Genomic DNA, 27500 nt, shown 5'->3' with positions numbered 1-27500 from the left:
TAATGCGGCTATGCAATATGCATTACAAAGGGAGCAAATAGGATTACTGGGGCAGAATACTAAAATGGGGACGTATCAAAGACATAAAGAGAGAATGGGTAGGCACAGGATGCAGCACAGTGGGAGGGTGAGGTAAAACAGAAGTAGTGCTTATGATGACAGGATTTTTGGTGATGAAAATAAGGGAGCTCAAAGAATGTAAAGAAGATTGGTGAGTAATTACAGAATTAGAGTTAGAGGGGCAGTAATGGAATATATGAATGTTATATGATCCAAATGTTACTACTTTGGCCCTTTTTAAGGACTTTTATGAAAAATGTCAAGATGTCTTGTCATAATGCGAGCAAAACATTTTTTTGAGATTTTAATCAAGTAGTGAATCAGAGAATGAATTGCAAATTTGGTAGTAGGGAAAAAATGTCAAGGCAAGAGAAGTTAATAAAAAGTGGGAAATGACAGGGGGAAGGTAGATATCTGGAGATGGAAGAATCCAAAACCCAGGGAATTTATCTTCTCTAGAAAGGAATAAGTACAGGCTAATTAGATGGATAGATTTTTTTTCATAACCAAAATTTATTGAAGCAGTTAAAAGTAAAAATTCCACAAACCAAGGTAATGAATATTAGCCAAGCAATAACCAGAGTAAAGATCAATGCAAAAGGGAATGCAAATTAAGATAATAATTTACTATGCATCTCTGAGTTCATCATAATGATCTGCAGTAAAGTACAGCCAAAGGAACCACTTTGCAGATTCCTACTTTCTTAGTCCAGAATCCACGGTCAGCAGATCCAAAGCTGAGAGATCATTCATCAAGGAGATTAAATCTTCAGAGGGAGGAGGGTGAACAATCTTCCACTTTTTAACAATACATTTTTTATCTGCATGGAGCAAGAGATTTAATAACCTGGAGCTGGGAGAGGGTATAGAAAATGCAGTGCAGACACATCTTCCAATAAAAAGGCAGCCTTGGAGGTGACACCTGATTAGACCATATAAGAATACATATATTTTGAAGAATAAGGGCATGTTAGTACATGGAAATTTTGAGAGGCCAAAAAAATATAGAAAATAATGTAGTGAGATATGAAACTTTTCCATGTGACAATTGCACAGCATGCAAACACATAGTTGATAGTTTTAAAAGCATTAATGGAAAAAAATTTGACAGATGAAGCAGCTTCCCTTGCAATAGTGAAAAGATTATATATAGTTTAAAATGTCCTTGTGGATTATTTTATATTGGAGAGAGCAAGAGAAGTTTTGCTGAAAGATTAAAAAGAGCACATAAGGGAGATCAAGAAGCTAAGATTTCAGAGTCCTGTAGCTATGCGCTTTAAGGAACACCATAATGGAGAACCACAGGGGTTACAGGCAACTGTTTTGGAACAAACAAATACTAGGTTTAGTACTGATGAAAAAATTAAGGAACATTTAAGAAGGAAGGAAGCAATATTTATTTTAAAATATGATATGTTTCCAAGAGGTTTGAATATGGAATTCTCTTGGAAGCATTTTATGTAAGAAGGTTAAAAAGAATATTAAAAGTTAACCTTTTTCATAGGTTCATAGGTTCATAGGTGTGTACTAGGCTAATGGCCCTAGAGCCTTTACAAGCTTAGCCAATAGGATTCCCCTGGCATCATGCCACCCAACATTAGTTCCTAATGCCTCTGTCGAGCAGAGCCACTGGAGTGATCCCCGGGGTGAACTTTCTATTTCCCATTCACTCATCAAGATTTCTCTTGAAGAGGGCCAGTGAGGTGTTCTGCTTGACATGTATGGGAAGTCTATTCCAGAGCATGGGCAGTCTCTGGGTTATGAACCTGTCCCTCCAGCATGTTCTGTTGATTGTGGTAGTGAGGTTGACGTCTCTGGAGTGTGTGGTGTGGATGAATTGTGTCTACCTTAGTATCTAGCTTAGGCCCAACAAGTCTGTCTATATAGACTCCAAACTTGTCTGTAAGGCTCATCCTTGAAAGAGCAGAATTTTGTACTGACTACTTTTTAGTTGACTTATTTTTAGTGAATTCTTAATTGGATGATTATATAATTGATTAAATGCATGTATTTAAATGTATGCTTACTAGCAGATGTACTCTGAAAAGGCTTTTCTGAAAGCCGAGGTACCAGAGAAGTGTTACTTGCTCTTAATGGTATAAGAGTTTGAAGTTTTGCTGTTAACTTTTACTGCAGCAGTTATTTTTTTATTTTAATAAATCAGTCTGTGTACTAAACTGAGTGAATTAATCTGGCCTGGAACTTCTGGTGTGCGGTTTGGTTTGTTCTGCAGTGTGGTGCTTCATTTTGAAGAATATGTTTGAAGTCAGCTAACTTAGGACAGTTACAGAAGAGGTGCATTTAGTTGCTAGTTGCACTGGAGGAACACCACCAACAATTGTTAGACACTGCCAGGTGCATTCTGTGCAACATCATGGAGGACATAAAAATATCCGAAATGGCACTACCAGCCAAAAAATCTGAAGTTTTGAAATCTAGTTGCTTATCTTAGTATCTAGATTAGGCCTGACAAGTCTGTCTGTATAGACTCCAAACTTCTCTGTATGACTCATCCTTGAAAGAGCAGAATTTTGTACTGACTAACTATTGTGACTCTAGTACTTGAATCAGGACTCTTAGAATCTAATAGTCATTTGATCCATCTTGGCCATTCATCTTGTTTAATCAAAATAGTGTTTGTTAAGTTATGGTTTTAGTCCCAAGTATGGAGTTTGACCATCAGCAGCCATAAATGGAAAATTTAGCAAACTTTGTGGGGGAGAAATATAATTAATTTTAACAATCTTTGTTTTGTCACCATTGATTTTATAACCTGAGAGAGATCAAATAAATCAAGCTCTTGCAACAAAAATGATAATTCAACCTCTGGGTTTGCAAATAGATTATTAAGTTGTCGGAATATATGAACAGCTTGTGAAATATTTCGCCAAATATGTATCCCAAATTGGGTATTTCTCTCATGCATGTCTCCAACGGCTCAAGTTACATGGCAAAAAGTAGGAGATAGAGTGAACAGTCCTGCCTTGTCCCTCTACTTATAGGAATAAGATCAGAAAGGGACACATCTAATTTAAGCCTAACTGAGGAACCTACATAAAGTTCTTTGAGTGTGTTTATCAACTTAGTAGGGAACTGTACATGGTCTAGTAGTATCCACATGAAATCCCATAGTATGAGTCCCATAGACTCAAGGATTGAATAAAACTAAACTCACTGATGTTGACTCTTTGCTGGTAAGGAAAGTAATCTCATTTTTTTGTCTGTGAGTTGCTTAAACTAATGGAGCTTCTTTCTATTTTACCTGTTCCATTTTGTTTTCTCTTTTGAGAAATCTGATTGGCCTGGTATTTTTGTTCTATATGCCAGACAGACACATAAATTACCCAGGCTGGGAAGAACACAAAAGGGTTCTATGTGTAGTTGTTTCATTGGCCAGAGGGCTCAGTAGCCAGTTTTCTGTATTTCCATTGCTGGTATAACTTTGGCGCATTTGCCAGTATCCTGTACAGATAGGTTTATAGGTTAGTACTAAGCTAACTGCCCTTGTGAGCCATTTTAAGCCTAGCCAATTATCCCCTGTGAGATTCAAACCCTCTACCTTGTGTTTGTAAGGCAAACACCTTAACCATTAGGCCACCCTCCCAACCATCTAGAAGCACATTTTTCTTTAGAACTGCACATAAAGCATAAAGTGGTACCCTGCAAAGAAGTAAATATAGAGCAAATAGCTTGTACACTGACAAGCTTATAGCAGCTAGTTGCACATATTGTAGCAATACTGTTAAATTTAATATTTTATAGCGTACTCTGCCTCTAACCCACTTGTAAAAAAACACCATTAATAGCCCTCTGTTAACTCCTATATGCCACACCCTTGTAGCTCACCAATTAGGGGACAGGACAATGTGGGACATGCAATTTCCTAATTTCTCTGCAGCAACCCTGATGGATATGGGTATCATGTGAAAATGTCACAACTGTCTCATGTTTACTGACAACCACTTAATCCTTAAACAAATGGATACAGTATGCGAGAGGTATAAATACACAATGTCAATGGTGGCTAAACTGTCATAAAAGCATAAGACTGTCAAAATCATGCACACAACACTCCCCACACATAGCACTAAGTACACACAGAGATAGACCAATATATGTTAAGGCACTTAAATGCAATCTTCCTAAACAAAAAATACACCCTAGAACACCCATCAGCAAAGATTATCCTCAACAACCCCAAAAGCACTCAACATAAGCAACACCTAACAACATGCATACAGCCTCAATCAGTGGAGCCCAAAATACAAAGCCCATAGGGCAAGCAAAAACACTTCCCAGGACTCTAGTTATAGGTGACTACATTGTAAGATATACTGATGCCCATATAACCAGGCTGAACAAGCAGAAGATAATGGTTAGTTGCCTATATGGAGCTAGGATCTGCCAAATTACGCATGTACTCAAGTCACTGCACCTCAAGTACCAGTATGATTCCATCATAGTCTATGAAGGTGTAAATGATCTGAGACATACCTCCTTAGATATATGAACAGAGAAATTAGAAATCTCTCTAACTATGTATCTCAGGCTATTATGCACTTAGAATTGACCAGCATATTGCCTGAGTGGGAAGACATGGTAAGACATGGTTAATAAACCATATTGCTTTGCCAGGGAAGGCCTGCACCTCTCCCCTCTAGTCTTTCAAATACCGGCTAAAATTTTTCTTTCCCCATAGTGCCTTTTTTATGCAAAGCTAAATTGACAAACCTACCAACATAGTAAAATCAACTTAACTGAACCTCAAAGTGTTACTGCTTAATGCTAGGAACCTAAATAAAAAGCTAAACTCTCTCCAAGCCCTCCTCACCCTAGAGAAGTTAACAAATCATCTGTGCAGTTACTGAGACATGGTTTAATCCTCCAGAACGTACCCCAGCAGGGAAAGGCTTTGGTGTCTTTCATACTTTTAGACCAGCATCTGCACATCAGGGACTAAAGGTTGAGGTGTCTCGATATACATCACTGCCAAGTATACTTCTAGGTTGGCTAAACAAGATGATGATCTACTCATGATTCAAAACAACAAAAACAAACTTAGAACAAACAGCTCACTCTAAGATGGAAATACGGGCACCAGAATTCTACATAAAGGGAAAAATCCCTTAAATCCTCTTAAAATCACTGCTGGTAGATTTAAAATCAAATCATTTTATTTATACACAAAACGAGTGCTTTCATCTTTTTACATAAAATACGTCATCAGAGAAATAATCAGGTTATACTCATGCTTAAAAATTATTTTAGACCAATAAATAACCATGTGATTTTCCAAGCCTCTCAACAAGCTCTACCCAATTCATGAAACACTTGTAGATCATAGCAGTTTACAATACATAAATAAAACACAAATAAAATACACTTGTGAGGTTAGCTCAGTAGTGAAGACATCCACCCCACAAGCAAAAAGGCAAAAGGTTCAACTCTCATCTGGGCCAGGCAGCTCGGCTTCTGATACCCAACCCAGCACTAGCCCACAAAAACTAGTTTTTATAATCATAAATTCAGACTTAACATTGAATGTTGCTGTTTAGTAAAACTAACTTAAAACATTTATTATCTCTGTTGAGCCCTTAGTATTAATAAACAAGCTATTGATCCATTTTCATTTAAACCTGGCAGAAGATCAGAATTCAAATAAAGTTGCCAATAAAGTTCATGCTTTTCAAGGGTTAAAGTTCAAGGTCCCTCTCTTTCATTCACTGCAATCTGTTCAATTATGATGAATTTAAAACAGTGGGTAGGGTTTTGCTGTGCATGTTTAAACAGTGCAGTTGTATTTTTCTGCTTTTTAATATCATAAATATGTTCATAGACTCTCTCCCTGAGTCTTTTCTCTGTTTTACCAATGTAAAGGCATGTAAATGCTAAACAAAGTATACCACTTGTTTTGTGCTGCCTTCAAAATGCCCGCTAATTGTGATTTCATGAGTGTAAATAAAGCAATTCTTCTTGACACTGAGGGCAATTCCCACACTTGAACATTCCAGGGTTGTTGGTGCTAATAATTTCTGATTTCGAACATTCCCTTTCAGTTCTCCCCCCTTTTATATACCACGTGTGGATGCCAGCCAACATTTTTGATTATCCCCTGCTCGCTCCTTAAGATGGGCCAATTCATTACCAAAATGTCCTTTATCGCCATACTATCAGTTGTAAAAGTGGCAATAAAGGCACACTTGAAGGTACTCTGATTTTGGGATGTGGTTATAACCTGAGTAGTTGTAGTCTCAATCCTCTTACTGCAATTCCCTTTATTTTGACAGATAGCCATCTTCTTTTCCAAAATTGGATTGAATATCTTTTGTTCGCACTTATTCATGACTTCTTACATTAAGTTGTCAATGAAGTCATTTGGGTACCCTTGTACCCTAAACATGTCCTTCAACCTCTGACATTTGTCCCAAAATGTTTCATCAACTGCCACCATTCTTGTGGCCTGAGCAAATTGTCCCTCCACTACAGCTCTCTTTTGAATTAATGGGTCAGAGCTTGCAAAGTGAATGAAACTGTTGGAATAAGTGTGCTTTCTATAAATTTCAGATACAAACATCTGGTTTGTTGTGTCTTTCATCAAGAGGACATCAAGATAGGCAATCTGGTCATTGTTATATTCATGTGTGAAATGTAAAAGCTCTGTAATTGCATTAATATACTCAATACATGTTGGGATGTCATCCCTCTCTGTGTCCCAGAGGATAAACATACCATCCATAAATCAGGTGTAGAATCTACACTGGGAAAAACATTCTGAAGGAAACAAATATTTCTTCTCTTATTGGATCATAATGATGTTTGTGAACAGACCCCCCCACACACACACACACATGATGAGCCCATAGCAGCACCCTTACTTTGTAGGTACAACTTTTTCTCAAAGAACAAGTAATTATTTTTAATACCATCTCCAATAAATTCTCATAAAGATTAATCTAATCTTGCTGCATCTCTTTTTGGTGCAAAAACTCAACAAACCACTCCATCCCCAATTCATGTGGGATGACTGTGTACAGGTCCTTTACGTCTATTGCAATACATGTATATGACTCCTTGAATGGTATGGTATTCATCTTTTGAAGAAACTCCCATGAGTCCTAACAGACATGTCCCTCATCCATAATGAGGGATTTTAAATCCATACTTAGGGATTTTAATTTTTCATCAAGAAAGTTTGCACTAGGATATGTAATTGATACCCAGGCATCTATATGGGCCTTATTGGGGGTTGTCTGATGTTTTTATGACTTTTGGACACCCAAAAGATAGATAGAATTAAGTTTTTTGCCACATTCAAATAGTTGCATTCATCTAATGAGAATTGATAATCTATAAATAGATCTTGAATGATAGCCCATATTTGTCTGCATGCCCCATTTAATTCATTAATTGAAGTGTCACAGTCTCATCGGTAAACAGTTGTTTCATCCTGTTGGAATAATCTCTCTCATCCATTAGCACAGCAACTTCCCCTTTCCTGGCTTCATAATACAAATTTCTGAATTACTCATGAGTTTGTGTACACTGTTCATCTCTTCCTTCATACATTTGCTGAAATTTGGAACCTTAAGCATTAAATTCAGTTCTCTCCTGAAGTCCAGTTCACACATCTTCTCATAGAGGTGAATGGCTGGATGAAAGAGGGGATTGTATGTGCTAGAAACATGTAATATACTCAAAGCCTCATCCACTTGTTGAAACATTAGGTTAAATTATGTTTTCGCACATATAATTTCAAGTCCATTAATGTATTACCTATGTTAGCAAGTTTTCTTGCGACAAATGTAAAACCCCTTGCAAGTAAATCACATATGCAAAGCCATGGAAAGAATTATCCTGGAAATGATCAACAAAGACATAGGAGACCTTCAGACACTGGATCCATCCAGTTTGGCTTTGCAAAGGTAGGTCATACCTACTAAACCTGGTGGACGTCTTTGAGTAGGTCACCAAGGCAATGGATGAGGCTAAAGCAGTGCATACTGCCAACCATAACCTGGCTAAGGCATTTGATACAATACCCCACTCTGGCATTGTTAACAAACTTACAGAATAAGACATAACCCCCTATAGAACATATTGGATAGTCAGCTGGCTCAAAGTTAGAACCCAGGAAGTTTGTATTGGTGAGACCACCTCCACAAAGAGGCCAGTCACCAGTGGAGTCACTCAAGGCTCTGTGCTGGGCCTGTTCCTCTTTGACATCTACTTCTCAGAAGTGAAGGCTAATTTTAAAGGCTCCTGGTTGGCCAAGTTTGCAGATGACTGTAAACTGGGAGGAGTCATATAATCCCCCCAAGGCGCTAACATTTTACAAGAGGGTCTAACACAGACAAAATGACTGGTGACAATGCCATGGCTTAAAACTCAATGCAAAGAAATGTATTATAGTACCTTTTGGGAAGTCAGCCTCCCCAGGAAACTATATCATCAATGAAACAACCCTAAGAGATGACCCACTAGTCAGGAATCTGGGAACACATGTAGACTGTAACCTGGCTTTTGGCCAACATGTATCCAAGGTAGTAAAGCAATCCTTCTATGTTGCTCAACTTGTAAGTAAGTGCATTGCATCTAGGTCCAGAAAAGTCACTGTACCACTATATCAACCGTCATCAGTCCATCATTGAGTATAATGCCCCTTTTGCTATGTACCTGACTAGTTACATGCAGCAAAAGGAATGTCCACCAAGTCTCCTTACAAAAAGAATATAAGGCATAAACACAATGAACTATGCAGATCAGTTCAAAGCCTATCTCTATACTTGGTCTGCTACAGATTACTGATAGGTGATCTATGCCTGGCGTGCAAGGCATCACTGGATCCTGCTCTGATGAACCTTTTGCATATCTGTAAAACAAACAGCATCACAACTGCTAGATCGAAAGATCTAAATTTTGCTTGCAACATAACTAAGACATGTTAGACAGACAGATATGTATTCTCTGAAACAGGCTCCCCATCCATGTGAAACAAAGCCCTTCCCTAGCCCTAGTTACGTGTAACCTGGACGTTGGATGGAAAATTGAAAATTCACCCATAGTCTAAAACCCACATCTGTGATGGACAAAGGCAGTCAGTAAATCATGTCATAACCAACAATCACCCCTATATAAATGCCTAAAACATAAAACTTGTGGGACACATTTGGATAGCATGTTACGGTTGGTGTGGTTTGGTCACGAGGGTGAAGCCCGAGTGGCCAAACAAAGCCAACCGTGGGTAAATCCAGCATTACCCACACCCAGAAGTAGGTTATTGCTATTATACAATGACATTATTTAAGAAAAAAAATAATTACTTTTCTTAAATAATGGCATTGTATAATGCCTCCTTGCTGCCCTTCCATAGCTGTCTGGTATTCTGCGGCAGTTCTGGTGTACTATGCATGCATATGCCCACGCAGTACATCAGAGCTATGGGCAAAAGCAATGGAGAAAGCAAGATCTCCGTTGCTTTTTACAAACTGTTTCTCTATGGTAAATGGGTTTAACATAGCAAGACAGCTTTAAAAAAAGCAATGGAGAATCTCTGTTGCTTTCTTTAAAGCTGTCTCGCTATGTTAAACCCATTTAACATAGTGAGATAGTTTTGAAAAACGCAACGGAGAAAGCAAGATCTCCGTTGCTTTGTACAAACTGTCTCACTATGTTAAAGGAGTTTAACACAGTGAGACAGCTTTAAAAAAAAGCAACGGAGAATCTCCGTTGCTTTTTTTAAAGCTGTCTCGCTATGTTAAACTCATTTAACATAGTGAGACAGTATGAAGCAATGGAGACCTTGCGTTCTCCGTTGCTGTAAAAAAAGAGTTATAGTAATGGAAAAAGTCCAGGCAACCTGACCTTTTTCCATTACTATAACTCAGATTTACAACGTGCACGCTGACCAATCAGTGTGCACATTTTTGAATATTAATGGGGGGTCGTTGTATAATTGTAAATATTTTATGATTTATCCTCATAGGATTACATATTCCTGAAAACACAATTGAAATGTTCTCAAACTACATGTGCACTTAAATGTACCTGCTTGATTAAAAAGTATTACTCAGTTTAACATGCTGATTTCACAAGCTGTCTGCACGGTAAAAGTTTCATTTTATATGTTACTTGAAGTTATCAGTCTCTAGAGCATATGAAAAGATACATATTACTTTTTGCAACATGTTATCTTTGCAGTTATTTCACATTCTGTACAAACTCGCTTGGTAACTGATAGCTATTCATTTAAAATATCAGTTTAAATATTAAATGTGCCCTTGAAATGGTATTGACATTTTGACAAAATATAATCTGAACTGTAAAATGAATTAATTGAAAGAAGTGAAGTAATGCATAGATTTCAAAGACAGTTCTTGACACTACAGCAAAAGTAAAAATATATATATTCACAAGGAAGTATTGAAATGTTTATGTCTTCCAGTTAAAATAGCTTACTGTCAACATCTTGCGATATCAGAAAGTTTGAAGAGCTAGGAAATTAATATTCTTTGTCTTTATAATGATTATTAGACAGATGTTAGGCTCTGCTATTTTAATGAATTGTGACATATGTTTATGAGGAAAAGTGGACTCAGTTACTCACATTGGACTACACATTCCTGGAAACTCAACTGAAATGTCCCCAAATTACTTGTGAATTTAAATGAAACTGCCTGATTAATAAGCATAACTTACTTTAACAACGTGAATCCATAAGCTATCTGCTCTATATATGCTACATTATATATATGTCACTTGCATATGACAGTCTCTAGAGCACACAAAAAAATACATATTATTTTTGCAACATACTATATTTGCACTAACCATACATTCTAAACAAACTCAATTGGCAACTGACAAGTTATTTATTTGAAACATCAGTCATCAGTTAATTGTGCCCTTGAAATGTTGTTGCCGTTTTGACAAAACAAAACTTGAATTGAAAAAAGAATGATTTGAAGAAGTGAAGTATTGTACAGATATCAAAGACAGCTATTGACACTACAATATAAGTAGAAATGTATACATGCAAGGAAAAATTGAAATGCTTTATACTTTTAGTTAAAATAGCTTATTGTTAACTTTTTGCTTTATCAGAAAATATAAAGAGCTAGGAAATTATTTCTAATTTGTCTTTATAATGTTTACTAAAATGATGTTAGTCATTGACTTGTTTAATGGATTGTGAGTCATGTACAAGACGGACTACTGAATGTTATTTCTGTTTACCTATGTTTGCTGAATTTCTTTTATTAGTACTGATTAAGGGAAAGAAAGGGAAGGGAAATCTCTGTTTTTGGTCAAGGGAGGAGAGGCTTACGAGTATTCTAACTGCCCCGAGAACTCTCTAAGATGCTGTAAATACTATTTGATTAATACTTACCTAAGGTAAGTCTTGATTACCATATACGTACCTTCACATTCATTCTAGACCTGATGTGATTACCCATTCTGAAAGCAGGAGGTGCCCTATGCAGGATGGGAATTGTCAGGGGGATCATAGTTCATTCTTAGACTCTGCTTTGTAAATCTATAAATAGTTAAAGCACTGCATACTAGAATGTAGGATGCCTCTACTCAGAGTCAGGATACCACTGATAAGCCATGTCTTTTCATAACTGTAAGTTGAAGTTGGTGAACTGAAGATTGGGAAAGTAAAGGAAGACAGTACACCTACAGTAAATTCATATTTCATTGGTAAGCGCTCATTGTCTCCTGTAGAGTCCTTTTAGTCAAATTATTTTAGTAATAATCTATTTGTTGTTGGCTTATTTAGTGTATTGTCCTCTGTTGCATTTAATTTATCCAAAATGACATATCTGACATATTTGGGTTCTCTCAAGGGTAACTAAATACTGGATATTTTGTAAGTCAACTTAATAATTGTTTACACTACTAACATTCCATCCTGATAAATAAAATACTATAAAAAATAATAGAATAATATAGAATTTCATATCTCTTTTAAGAAAATTCTCTATATAATAATTTAACATATGGAGCTCAGTTGATATTGTTGGTTAATGGTATGAGTGAATAATCCAATAGATTTATCTTTATCTATTGGATTAGGAATGACTTTCATTCCATGTTTAATGGGAAATTCATATTTACTTACATTTGATACTTTAGAATTAATGTTTTATAGAAGTACTTTTTTAAAGCCTGACCAGAATTTTACCCTACTTGTATTTAAAGAAGAAAGAACATTAAATTACACTCCCAAGTTTACACACACAAAAATAACATTCAATGTTATCAGGGAATATGGTATAACTACTATAATCTAAATAAAAAAAGAAGCAAAAAGTTTCTTCCAACAATAACTTGAAATGGATTTAACATTCTTATCATTAAATACTAATGGCTTAAATAATACAAATAAAAGATCAAACTTACTAAAATATTTAAATCTAAATAAGACACAAGCAGTATTTCTCCAGGAAACACATTTTAAGACTAATGATAGCTTTATTTGGAACCCTAAGGACTATACAGTCTTAGGTCAATCCTCCTATAGAACAAAGACAAAAGGAGTATCAATTCTCTGGAAGAAAAACATAATCACTCCAAAAGTTATTTATAAATATGAAGACAAAGAATGTCTACTAGCATTTGTTATAATTAAATTTAATAACAGAATATGGACCTTAGGTAATCTATATTGGTTCCCAGGAATTGGAGCAGGAATGGTTAAAAAACACCTAGATTATATTTCCAGCAATTATAAAGGAAATCTTATATTGGGAGGAGACTTTAATTGTACCTTAGAAGCTTTTGAAACCACCAAGAAGTCTTTTTGCATAGCAACTATTTCAAAATACATAAAAAGATGGATTGATTCATTTAATTTAATAGACACTTTTAAAGTAAAAGATGATAAATCCTTATTATTTTCCCATAAAGACCATAGATTTGGAACACAAACCAGAATAGACAAATTATTCGTAGTTCAAGATTTACAAACAAAAATCCTCAACTTCTCCATAGTTCCATGTCCCTTCTCAGATCATGACTCTCTGATAATGAAGCTCCAAATAGAGTTTAAACCTTTAATCCTCTCAACTAGAATTCCATCATATATCATGAAAATTAAAGAATTCAGACCCTGGATGTTATCAGAACTACAATTATTTCTTGAAATTAATAATACAACAGAAATCAGTAGAGTCATGGTTTGGGACTCATTAAAAGCATATTTATTTGGTAAAACCCTTAGCTGGTACAAAACCCAAGTCAGAGAGTTGGAATCTGAATCATTAGACTTGCAAATTAGAATCTTGACAGCAAAATCTAAAAAAAAAAATCAGAATTGTCCAGAAGTCAAAAAAGAAATAGAGGAATGAAATCAAAAATATAATGAAATTCTAACACACAAAACTTGTCTAGCCTTGGAAAAATTAAAAATAAACTCATTAGCCACCTCCCCCAGATATAAAAAAAAATGCTGTCATGGCTTAGTGGATTAGTACTGTGATTATGGTGCACACTATCCTGGGTCCGAGACCTGTCATTGCTTTTACGTGTATGTGTGGGGCTAGAGTATAGATGGTCATGGGTTCTAGTACAGGGTCTGTAACCTTTCCTTCATTTTAAAAAGAAAAAAAAAAAAAAAAAAAAATCTTGCTTTTTTCCCACTTTCTGAAAGTTAAGAAAGTTCAGTTACAGATTTGCTGTTCTGAACTGTTTGGAAGTTTCTAGAAGGCCAGTGCTTGCTTGGGCTAAAGGGAAGTCTCTGTGTACACCAGGTTAACACTGAACAGCCTGCCTGTCCCTGGAGGAGTGGTTACTACCTAGAAGCTATAGTTTTATTGGCCATTTTGGGTCAATTCTAAACTCCTTGATCTCTCTCTCTTAAAACCCTACAACTCTCTTTTTGCACGGTTTTGCGCACTGAGCAGCGTCAGGCAGTGTCGCCTAAACAGGTTTAAACTATTCCAGGCTCCACAAAGTCTGCTCTTCACTTTTTCCCTTAGAACTGTTCAAACTCTCAATGTAATCACTCTATTCTCTTTTTAAAGCCCTGCACTTGCTCAGCTCTTATAAGGAAACACTAACTAACTAAAGCACTACACCCTCCTTGACTTCTCATAAGTATTAGACTCCTGATTCGTCCTTCCTGATCAAGTGAAAAATCAGTTCCCTTCCCTAATCTGATCAGTAAAAAAAAAAAAACAGTTCCCTATACTAATATGGTATGTCCAAGGGTCAGTTTCAAGGTTACTCTCCAGTCCAGCTGGTGAATCTGGGAATTTTGAGGCAATGTTACAATTGCCTTATGTACACAGACAACCCTCTCCTCCTTCCAACAAACTCTAATACATGTGAGAGATGCAGTTACATCTGGAGGCAGAGCTCTCTCAACCCAAGACTGGCACAGTCAGTCAGGAGGAAAAGGTAACCACCCACACCACAAATCCAGTCTCACACAGACCTATTGCATCTGCATACCCAACACATAAACACACAAAAACATACTTGGAGGCTCTAAATAAAAATTTGCCTAAACAGCAAAGACCTCCTAAGCAGATATCCAAGAAACAGCCACCCCTCAACAATACCCACAAATCACATATCTCACAAAATCAGTGTGCCTCACAGCCACAGCCCATAAGGCCAAACAACACACCAAATACACATGTTATAGGGGACTCTATTGTCCGGCACACTGAAGTCCCACTCACCAGACTGAACAAGGAGAAGGTCACTGTAAGCTGCCTGTCGGGTGTCAGGATCCGCCACATAATGCAAGCACTCAGGTCACTCCAAAGCAAGTACAAGTATGACTCTGTCATTGTCCATGCTGGTGTGAATGACCTGAGATGTACCTCCCTGGACTACATGAAAAGAGACATAGAAGAGCTCTCTGACCATGTAGCCCAGGCTGGTATGTCCCTGACCTTGAGTAGCATCTTTCACTCACCAAGAATGATGCCACAGTATAAAGACAAAGTGATCAGTTTCAACAATTGGCTAAAGTACTGGTGTCATTCAAAGGGGATCCAGTGTCTGTCAGCCTGGGATGACATGCTCGACAAGCCACGTTGCTTCGCTAGGGACGGCTTGCACCTGTCACCCTTAGGCTTTCGTATACTGGACAAGGCTCCTGCCACCCCCATAGTGCCTTTTTTAGGCAAGGCTCAAAGGACAAACCCACCTCCATAGACAACCCAAAGATAAAAAAAAACTAAAGGTAATGCTACTCAATGCCAGAAGTCTAAACCTCAAGATGCACGCACTCGAGACTCTCCTCAGTATGGAGAAAATCGATGTTTGTGCAGTAACAGAAACCTGGTTCAAGGCTCCTGAGAGCACCCCAGCACTACCAGGTTATAACTCATACCATGCGTTTCGGCCCCAAAACTCAGACCAAAGCACAAAAGGAGGGGGAGTATCTATATTCATCAAAGATACCTACACCTCCAGGTTAGTGGCACTGCACAAAGCATTGGAAACCATCCATGTGCAACTAACAGTGGGCAAAACTGCCTCTTAGTTTGTAGCCTGCTACAGAACACCCTCCCTATTACAGAAACCCCACTTGGCATTCCTGAGAACACTGGAGAATATGAAGGTCTCTCCAAACACTATGTTATTGGGTGACTTCAACTACCCAAACATTGACTGGAAAAACTACTCAAGCCCAAACACCCTCACCCAACAGTTCCTTGAATTTATAAACTCTAACACAATGGAACAACTGGTCACCACTCCCACAAGAGGGAACAACATGTTGGACCTAGTCATCACCAACATGGGGACTCTATGTTCCACACCAGAGGTAAACCCCTCATTGGTAAGATCAGACCATAAACAAATTTCCCTGGACATCTATATCCCATCCCCACCCCCAGCCAAGGAAATCACTGTAAAGAATTTCTCAAAAGCCAACTTTGCACTTCTCAAGACTGAGGTGGAATCCTTCAAAGCCTCTGGGCCAGAGGATAATACAGCCCAATCCGCTGAATCCTTTACAAATGCATTCTATGAGCACCTGCAGGAATGCATGGATCGTGCTATCCCATATAAAACCAAGACTCACTCCTCCAGAAACAGGAGACCGGTCTGGTGGACCCTGGCCATACATAAGCTATACAACAGAAGGAGGAAGCTACTACATGATAGAGCAAAATCCCAGAAAGGGAAGGCATCTCTGATCAGTATTAGCAAGAAACTTCGATCACTCATAAAATCATCAAAGGCCAGTTTCGAAAGAAAAATTGCCCTAGACACTAAAGATAATCACAAGGCCTTCTTTAGTTATGTCAGAAACATGGGTAGAAACTCCCAGATATGCTCTGAATTGTTGCATAACGGTACAAAATATACCGAACCTACAGACATAGCCAACATCCTGGCAGACAGATTCAGTGCAAACTTCTCCTCCTCCTTCCCCCCCCAAAGGAGCAAACGCCTATCCCAACTGAATGTAACCTCCCTGACATCAGAGATGCACAGGTGAAAGCTGCCCTCTCCAAAGCAAAAAACACAGCATCTATGGGACCAGACGGTGTCCCAGGCTGTGTCTTACATGAGCTCCAAGAAGAACTGAACCCTCACATTAAGTCACTGTTCAAACTTAGCCTTACTACAGGATATGTACCCAAAGAATGGCGTACAGCTACAGTGGTCACACTCCACAAAGGTGGTGCTACAACAGACCCCGGAAACTATCGCCCCATAAGCCTGACTAGTCTGGTCTGTAAAGCTATGGAGTGTATTATCATGGAACTCATAAACAAAGACATTGGGAGCCTCCAGACACTGGACTATACCCAATTCGGCTTTGTTAAGGGCAGATCTTGCCTCTTAAACCTAGTTGATTTCTTTGAAGCAGTTACCAAAGCCATAGATGAGGGCAAGGTAGTCCACACAGCCTACCCAGACCTCGCAAAAGCCTTCGACACAATACCCCACTCGGGCATCATAAATAAGCATACCAGCTTAAATATCAACCCCTATATCACAATATGGGTTGCAAACTGGCTCAGTGATAGAACCCACATGATCAGAATCACAGGTGCCATGTCCGAATCCAAACCAGTTACAAGTGGCATCCCACAGGGCTCAGTTCTGGGACCTCTCTTGTTCGGTATATACTTCTCTGAGGTTCAGGCTAACACGGGGGGATTATGGCTGACAAAGTTCGCAGATGACTGCAAACTGGAGGCCATAATCGAATCTCCAGCTGACACAAGCATCCTCCAAAAGGGTCTCACAGAGACGGATGCTTGGTGCCAGAGCCACGGCCTCAAGCTAAATGCTAAAAAGTGCATAGTCATCCCCTTTGGGAAAAACAAGGTGCCCACAAATTACCACATAGGTGGTAATCCATTAAGTACGGAAGAAGTAATTACAGATTTGGGGACCAACGTAGATAGTAATCTCTCCTTTGATAATCAGGTTGCCAAAGTGATTAGAAAGACCTTCTATATAGCCCACCTTATCACAAAAGGGTTCGCATCTAGATCAAGAGAGGTCATTGTGCCCCTCTACTCGTCACTCATCAGGCCCATAATTGAATACAATGCCCCTTTTGGGATGTACCTTACCCGACACCTGCAGCAACTGGAGAGACCCCAAAAGTACTCACCAAGAGGATCATGGGCTACAAACAGATGTCCTATGCAGCTTGACTAAAGAAACTCCAGCTCTACTCAGCTTACCGCCTACTCAGAGGCGATCTATGCCTGATGTACAAAGCCATGTCAAACCCAGAATTAATGGACATGCTCCACCTCAAAAAATCCAAGTCCCTTAGAGCTACACGCTCCAGGGACCTAAACCTCAGCACAAAAATAAATAGGACATGCTGGAGGGACAGATTAATTTCCCAGAGGCTCCCCTCACTCTGGAATAGAATCCCAATCCATGTTAGACATAGCCCCTCGCTGACCCTCTTCAAGTGAAATTTGGACGCGTGGATTGGAAATTGCAAATTCGCCCCTAGGATTTCTCCTGTGTCCCTGCTAGACAGAGGCACAGTAAACTAATCTTAAAAGGGTACCTTCTGTGACCTACTTTACAGAGGCACAGTAGGCTAATCTAATATGGAGACAGAAGCCAAATACACTCTAGCTAGACTTATAAATGCCCTAGGGCAAATAGCCTAGTATCTACCTATGAACCTATAAACCTATCTACATAACTTATATACAAGAATTAAAATACAATCTAAAGCAAATAACATTAGTAGTATATATCATGAAAATAAAGGGAAAAAATATTAGATATAGGGGACATCATTGAAGCATTTCGGTTCCATTATATGGAACACTTCAAAAAAGAAGATTTAGATACCAACCAAATAAACTTAGATACAAACCTTATCAATATAAAAAAAATCGCGAAAACTTAAAACTAGACCTACAAAAACCTGTATCCTACAAAGAAATTGTTGACAAGATAAAAGAAAGTAAATCTAACACAGCTCCAGGGATAGATTGTATAATTACGGAAATTTACAAACTCTTCCCTTCAACAGTAATCTCCCTTTTTTATAAAACTTTGCTAGAAGTCCAGTCAGAAGCAAAAATACCACCCTCAAGGAAATATTCTCTCATAACACGAATTCTAAAAGATAATAAACCTTTAGACCTTTGCACCTCATACAGTCCTATATCATTAATGAATAATGATTACAAAATATTCATGTCAATCCTAGCTAACAGAATGAAAATCTGACTTTCAAAGACAATTAAAATGATCAAACTGGATTTTTGTATAACAGGCACACACACATGATAATATTAAAAGGATACTTACTCGTATAGATTATGTCAATAAAGAAGATAGGAAACACTTGTAATCAGTTTACACATAGAAAAAGCCTTTGATTCCCTCAACTGGGAATATCTATTTAAAACTTTAGCATTATTTAAATTTCCTCCTCCCTTCATCTTATTACTAAAAAACGTATATATTAATATCTTAGCCTACATTAAATTAGGTCCTTTCACCTCAGAATCTATCCATATAAAGAAAGGTACTAAACAAGGATGCCACCTTTTTCCTATTTTATTTGCTTTGGCTATAGAAATACTTGCAGAAATAATACACAATAATCCAAGAATAAAAGGAATAGAAGTCTATGACCAGTACATATCTAAAATAATGCTTTTTGCTGATGATATTTTATTAACCCTATCACATTCCAGGGAGTCATTAGGAGAGCTAGAAGAAGTAGTGGAGAAATTTCCTAAGATTTCAGGTCTACACTTTATTAGATCAAAATCAAAATTTCTATTTTTAAATAAGAAAAAAGAACTACAGGTTACTGATAAATCCATCATAGGTAAACAATAAATTATGCTAAATTATTTAGGAATAGTGTTATGCAAAAATATAAATGAAACAATATTAATAAATTATAAAAACATTATTGAAACAACAAAAATATATATAGAAAAGTGGAACAAAATTATATTAACTTTTGAAGACAGATTGCAATTAATAAAAATGGTCTTATTGCCAAAAATACTATATGTAGCATTAGCAATACAGTTAATTCCTTAAAGATGCGTTCTTAAAGAAATAAACTCATGTTTAATAAAATTTTTATGGTATCCCAAAAGGAATAGAGTAGCTCTAACTCATCACATTAGACCCTGGAAACAAGGAGGATTGAACTTACCAGAAATAGAAACATATATAAAAGCATCTGTGCTTAAAACTACAATATACTGGATAAACCCAAATTATTTTGCCAACTGGAAAGAATTAGCAATGGCTATATTAACAAATGAATTTAATCTGTTACATTTTTTTTTAATAGTAGACAAATCAAACAAACCCTGGTACATACTATGCATAAGTATACAATATAATATAACAAAACCTTCTAAAACAACGCTGATTAATCATTGCATCAATTCCTTTAGGAAACTTATCAATGCAAACATAGATCTAAAATTTTGGTTTGACCTTTTAACCCCTTTTACCATCACTAAGACCTTTCCTAACAAAATATATAGGGACACAATAACCTCCTGGGAACAAAATGGATTCTTATGCTGGTTCCAATGTGTAAATAAATTAAATGTTTTAGATATACATATGATAAAAACTGCTTACAATAGTCCAACACAGGACTGGTTCACCTTACAAAGCATTCTAATGTACACTCAAGATTTATGCAGATTAATTAATAATTCCTCATTTAAAGATATTCCGAATCTAATAACTTTTATGTATGAATTTATATATAATAGTTGTGAAAAGAAAAAATCCATTTCAAATCTATATAAAGAGTTAATAACGTAAAACAATTCCCAAACCGTCATACTGGCAGTTCTTAACAAAAGGTCAGTCATTGCAGTTAACAGAAGAAATTAAAACTAACATCTTACTATCAGTTAATTACACCTCTAACACTCAGTACTGGAAAATATTTAACTGGAAATACTTACATAGAACATTTTTAACACCAGATTTAAAATTAAAAAGATCAGTACTACTACAAATGGTTTTTGCTGGAGGTGTGAAAAGTCAAATAAAGCAGACTGGATTCATATTTTTTATGAATGTAATAAAATTAAATCATATTGGAATGGAATCAATCATTTTTTACAAGCTTTATTTAATGAATCCTTAACCTTAACTAAAGTATTGATTATAATAAATGTAAATGAAGGCCCCTACCAAAATAAGACAAATATGCATTTGTTGTGGACAATACTTGCTATATCTAGGAAATGCTTAACCAGAAGGTGGAATTCAAATACACCCCCGACCTTGGAAGAATTCTACACCTTACTGAAGACAACTGCATTGATGGAAATAAAAATTGTTTAAAATTATATTTAAAAATATTATGTAAATGGTATTTTATTTGAAAATAAAAAAAAATATTTGAGGAAAAAAAATCTCTTTAACCTATTTTCTAGTATTGCCATTAAAATCTTATAATCATGGTTTAAAATGGAAATAAGTCTTTAAGAAGATGGGCCCGACAGATCTCACCCTGCTTTATATGATTGCTTTTTTCAAAGAAGGGGGAGGGGACCCCCCCCAAAAGCACATAGCTACAAACCCTTGTAAATGCTTAAATGTATTCAGCAACCCCAACTTGAAGATTTCTGTTGGTATACCATCATTGTCTGTAGTTTTTCTTGGCACTATTCAAGCTGTTATGCATGAAATCTCCTGAGGGATAAATGGGCAAATTAGTGATTCTGCATAATCTGAAGATAAGAGGAAGAAAGGGTCAATAGTACACAATAGTCTACAGAGAAGGATAATTCATTCTCTCTTCTGAATGCAGTAGTGAATAATATTCAGAAAAAGCCTCCATAATGTTTTAGGGAAGATACTAAGCTTCTTTGTATGTGAGTGCCTTATTTGGAGAACATGCCTATCAACAACTTGCTTACATAGAAGTACAGCTAAATGTTTGTTTTTAGCTGAAGATTGATCAAAATCTTTCTGCTTAAGGGGTCTGCAGGCTTTCAACAGCTTATAGGAAAGAATCCTGTCTATCCGGTGCCCAATGTCCGCATACCTTTCTAGGATCCCTGGGATATATTTGTCCTACTGCTTTTGGATTGTCATTAGTTCTGCCCAGAGTCATATCAGCTTGGCAAATAGACTGGACATTTTTCTTCCCAAGTATGTTATTGAAGACTTAGCAAAGTTTTCCTTTAAAATGTTTCAAAAGATTGCTTCCCTATCAGATACTAAGATTACTTCTTTCTTCTTAAATACAGTTATCAACATGCTCTTAAAAGCCAAGCCTCCTCTTTACAAAGCAACAAGTTCAATTCCCTGTGCCTCCTCGTTTCTATTTTCTCAATCTGTAAATTTGATCTTAAAGAACCATGATAAGAAATTATAATTGGTACGGTCCTGATAAAGGGAGATAAAGGAGATAACTCATGAGTAATAATAAATTTATCAACACATGATTTTAAAATAAGGGAATAAAAAGTATACTCATTGCATCTCATTAATAGCTGACGTATATCTGCCATGCCAAAAATATTATGATATTTACCTGCAGGAAGAATAAATGATTTCAAAGTGCCAGTAGACACCACTATTGAGGATATAACCAGGTTTCAGTCTCCAGCCAAATTCCAATCTACAATGAAACCTATTCTCTAACCAGACATGCCAAATATCTGGATGAGGTGGTAAATATACATTTATTAATGTGATGTCTCAGCAAGCTAGTCTTCCCTTTACATATCTGCACTGTTAATTACTGAGTGCTTCATATAGCTGGAATGGGATGTTTGCTTTTAAGAGTGTGATTACACATATTTCCTGTTATGCTGGAGAAGAGCATTAGAACCCCTATGAGTAAAGACATCATTGCATAGAAGAATGTTCAGCTTCTGTAAGAGCTGTTTTCTGTAGGCATGTATGTAAGTAAAAACCCTGTCCATTTCTGTTCATCAACTTCCCCATTTACATTCCATGAAAAAATGTTAAAAATTGCCATATATATTAATTTCTCACATGTGGCCATCAATGACTTCTGGCAACAAAAGTATATGAAACAACTTTTTGCCCCTGATTGAAAGCCCAAAGATATTCATAGGATTGAACACAATTTCCTCAAAGATTAACAATAACAGGAGCAAGAAGTATCAAAATATTAACCTACTTATAACCAACATTGCATAAAATATTCAAAAAAAAAAAAAGAAAGAAAAAACCATGGAAAATGTCCACAAGGTTGTAAATATGATAGAATATGACAGGAGCCTCTTTTTGAAGAAATCTAAAAGCAAAAAAAAAATATCCACATCACCACTGGCATCGCCAGTACCCTCCTCTTTTTGCCTGCTCTCAGGCTGCAGAAGGATTTCGGCAGTAGGCACCTTACTCTGCTGCTCCACCCTTCCTGGTATAGGCACGCTCTTCCCCTCAGTGGGATCTATGAACCACCTCAGAGGCTAGTCCAGCTTGGGTCACCTGAGTGATAGCCAAGGTTTCATCATGCCATACCACTGAAACTAGCAGAGTGCAGAAAAACACGATCAAACAGCAAAAAAAAAAACAAAAAAAAAAGAAGGAAAAAAAAAAGAATTTGACTATTAATCCTCACGGCAGTCTCACCTGAAACAAATATTGAAATATTGAAAGTTGATTTCACAGTTTACTAATATTCTAATTTAAAATGTTTATACTCACCAAATATATAAAACCTGCTGAGATTTGAGGGAACTCTTGTCCACATAACTTGGTCATCTTCTTCAGGGATCTTCCACTCAATAATAAAGCATGTTGGTTGATTTTCATTTGAGAATATAGTCCAAGAAAGAAAAACACAAGTGTTGTTCATCAGATATGCCTCAAGAGACTGAGCTGCATACACTGTTTAAAGAAAAAAAAAACAAATTTATATCAGTGTTGTTCAATCAAATTTACCATGCTATGCTTGACATTGGGCTGTCATATTAATTTTATAAAATGTTGAAGAATTATACTTTTAAGTAATAATACCTATTTTCCAATGAGAGAGTTGCAATTAAAATCAGGAATATGTTACAAGAATTCATTACAAAGTAATGTCAACAACCTTTTGCAATGTCACTTCCTTGAGGTTGATATTTTGCAAATGTGTTATTTCAAAACATGCACATTTGTTTATTTTAGAGTGACTCACAACTTTTTAGTTCAGTTCTGCTTAGTTGGGTATATACTTCATTTGTGAATAAGTAATCAATGGCCAGTTCATTGAAAAACATAACAAAAGCATATACTTTGCAGAGTTTTCTCATTGAATCACACAAAAATCAAAACTATCTGTATAGGCACTCAGGTACGTACACACACACACACACACACACACACACACACACACACACACACACACACACACACACACACACGCATGCACGCACGCGTGCGCACATTCTGAACTCATAATATTCAACACTCACACACCCAGATAGACCACATGCACAAACAAGCAAGCATTATGCATGAGTTTTCTTCCCACAGAAGCAATCAACTCCAAGATCACACTTCCTTCCTTGCACCACACCAATAATCCTCACAACTCACACACCCACCCCACACACATATATGAATTGAGACAAATTAATTGTTCATTCATTCACAGCCACACACATACCAACATATGCACATACACTTCCTCAGTTGTAGACAGAGACACACACACACACACACACACACACACACACACACACACACACACACACACACACACACACACACACACACAGAAACATACACACGCGCGCACGTGCGCACAAATTCGCCAACTACCTGACACTCAGTTAGCCTCCTGAAATTTGTCCTATATTTCACCAAAACACTTTCTGTACAGGGCAAAATTTATAAACCTACAAATTAAATAGAAAGAAATATTTATCAAATTTTATACAGCGGTAATTAGGTTTTGCCATTGATTAACCACTCTCATTTAATTATTTAATTCAGCCACTTAGTTCAGGAGACAACTGCCAAGGAATTGTTGAGAATGAAAGTACTTTTTTTTCACAGGCCAGACCCTTCTTATGAAATACTGTTGTAATTATTTTATAAATCAGCAATGGTGAAGAAAAGCTAATCTGTACATTTCGACATTGATTTCAGTTTTAGCATATCATTTAGTAAAAGAAGAAAATGATATGGTAAATATTAATAAAATGCTGCAATCATCTTTGTAGCTTTCTTGCTGCAGATAATACAAATGTCGTTTAATTTAATATGTTGAATTAAATTAAAAGTATGCTGCCCAAGAAAGTATAAGTTTACCACAACTGGCATTTCCATATAGTTTCCCAACACTCAATAAATATTTTCTGCCTGAAAATATCTAAAAAGAAATGCAGTTCTTGTTCTTAGTTTTGCAAATACACTATATTGCAGAATTTAATGAACCAGATTGTCTGCCCATTATGATTCCTTGTCATTGCTATTTAGTAAAGCGAATATATTGCAATAATTATATTACAGGTATAGGAATAATACCAGAGAAGTGATTACAGGAAACATAAAATGCTTAGTCACATGCACCTTTATGTGGACAGTATGTATGGAATCAGCCTGAAAGAACAAGACAGAAGACTTATTTCTCAAACAAAGGACAGCAAAAGGTTAAGCTAGACCTGGCCCAAAGACCCTGGAAGTGTGGAACATGACAGCCCAGTAGGGACCTGATCTGGTGTTGAAAATGATGGAATGCTTGTTATGTAAAATTGAGACACCAGGAGTCTTGGACTTCTTCTTCTTTTTTTTTTTTTAAAGAGCAGCCTTTTTTTCTGGAAGGGGGTCCATAACGCTGTCCTTTAATTCCCCATCCCTGAAAAAATAGCTACTGCACATTCTCCCACCTTCCATTAGACAGCCATCTTCTTTGTTAATCTAAAACAAAATAAGGTGTGAAAACTACTTCACCTTCAAATTACTACTGCTACTGGATCATGCGTTTGTATTCTGAACAAAAGGTTGACGTACTCACTGTAAAACCACGTTTGTTTCCTTTGAGCTATGACTTATAACTTATCCATCATGTTTCATCCACACTCCTTTGCTAATTTCCCTGGATGGTAGACTTTATCAGTTCCCCAACAGTTTGGTGGCCATCATCTTGATTTATTTAATTCAAGTTAAACTGATTTGGGAATGCATTATCTTTAACCATTAAATACCTACAACCCCTTCAGTAGCCATGCTGTCTGGTCTGTATCTTATGAACTATCCCTAATGCATCCCTTTTTATATACAACACTATGCTCAAATCACAGATGATTGGCACCTGGGATCAGATTTACTGTTTTATATGAACTACAGTATTTTTCTCTGCAACTCAGGAAACAAGTGCCTCCCAGTCTGCTTCACCAACCTTTATGTCATTGGGGTCAGGAGATTAACCTAAGGAGCTCTTCAGTTCAGTGGGAAAAAGGCAAGTAATTAAAACATGTAACCTCTGAATATGATATTAACCAGGAGTGAAGGCATTTTGGCATGAGGTATGACAACCCCTCCCCAGCCTTGTGTTCCACTAGTTGCCACTCTATTAGCAATCTGTTATAGTTTCATTCTTTCTGCCCCCATCTGATATAGAATGCTAATGTTTGAATTTTAAATAATGCCTGTGACATTACCAACTTTGCCCCATGATGGCTGGCTGAAGCAGGCAACTGACACCAGATGAATTTGCACTACAGCAGTGAGTTCAGACTGTAGCACTGAATATGATGAAGCCTTATCTGATAAGGCAAAACTGCTGGACAGTACATGCCTGTCAGACTATTTCTTTGTTTGCTTGTTAACTACTTTGAACAGCCATTGGTATAAAATGGTCAGGCATCCACTTATCTTCAGTGGGTAACCTACACTAACACGCCGGGCAGACTTTGAGCAATCCCAATTAGAGAGTATAGACACATGACACTGTATTATAATTATAGTTAATAGATTTGGATTCCCTGCATAATATCAAGGAGAAACTACCCAAGTGTAAGCAGCCCATAGACAAAAAGATGAATGGCATATGGCTGAATGCTTTTCTCCTTAGGAAGTCATGTATGTAGCAATTTCTAATTGCACACTGTCAATGAAAAATATTTTAGGGATATTTTTCCCTTCTTTGAGTTGGTGCAACCATGGACTTGTTATATATAAGCTCAGGGGAGGGTAAGGTGGGCTTGGTGCCCTGCAAAAAAACAAGAAAAAAGAAATTTTTTGCCCTCATGTCTTTTGGGCATTTTTTTCATTCTTTTGAAACATTGATTTTCAGGAAGTCGGCTTTTCATAGTAGAACCTAAAAAAATCACTGCACTTTGATGCGCCCTGGTAAATACAGGCATTGTATTGTACGATACTGTCTTAAAGAACTTCTCTTTTTCAATTTATTGAATATATTGGGGGCAGCAGAATGCTTCTAAAACATATTCCACATAAAAACATCCACTATGGGGGTAGTAAACTGTTTTAATGCTGAAATAAATCTTAGGGTTAAAGCTACCATTCTCTCTGAAATACAATGTGTAATATTACTGGAATGGACACAGAATGTGTTTGCATCTTCTAGGTATTTTTATTTCTATTTTTAGAGTCAGTGGTATGCATACATTTATTTGTCTTAACACATTTGTGAACTGCAGTTTCAGACATCTTCAAAAATGTAGGGATAGATTATTGTTTATTACTATAACCCCAAGGTTTAGCTGGTGATTAAAATTACAGCCCAATAAAATTGGGTAATCAATATTTTAGGACTTTGCATTTCTATAATACATAAGGCACACTGAGTAATTCTTCACTGCTGGAGATGTTAGCCTATACCCTGTGTCTACCAATAAAAGGAACCAATGCAACTTAGGTGGGTGCTGCAACTCAGTCAGGTTACAGCTCCTGCAGCTCTTCTATTTGACCCTTACCCACCTGCATTTCTTACACAAACAGCTACAAACATTTCACCTGATTGGCTCAAGTCACACAACCCCAAATTCTGATTG

The 27500-nt window shown here is 36.9% G+C and overlaps 1 protein-coding gene across 3 annotated transcripts in view; it reads right to left on the bottom strand.

The window, feature by feature from the left end:
• Nucleotides 1–27500, bottom strand: part of LEPR (leptin receptor) — a 1381011-nt gene that overhangs the window by 188146 nt on the left and 1165365 nt on the right. For all 3 annotated transcript variants that reach the window (XM_044085570.1, XM_044085571.1, XM_044085569.1), the window contains exon 15: nucleotides 23200–23382. In XM_044085570.1, coding sequence (XP_043941505.1) covers nucleotides 23200–23382 — 183 coding nt within the window. The remainder of the gene's footprint in view (nucleotides 1–23199; nucleotides 23383–27500) is intronic.

The sequence above is a fragment of the Protopterus annectens genome, chromosome 10.part0 (assembly GCF_019279795.1).
Source record: "Protopterus annectens isolate FY-2018-M chromosome 10.part0, PAN1.0, whole genome shotgun sequence".
Lineage (NCBI taxonomy): Eukaryota > Metazoa > Chordata > Ceratodontiformes > Protopteridae > Protopterus > Protopterus annectens.
This window is presented reverse-complemented; position numbering and strand designations above follow the sequence as displayed.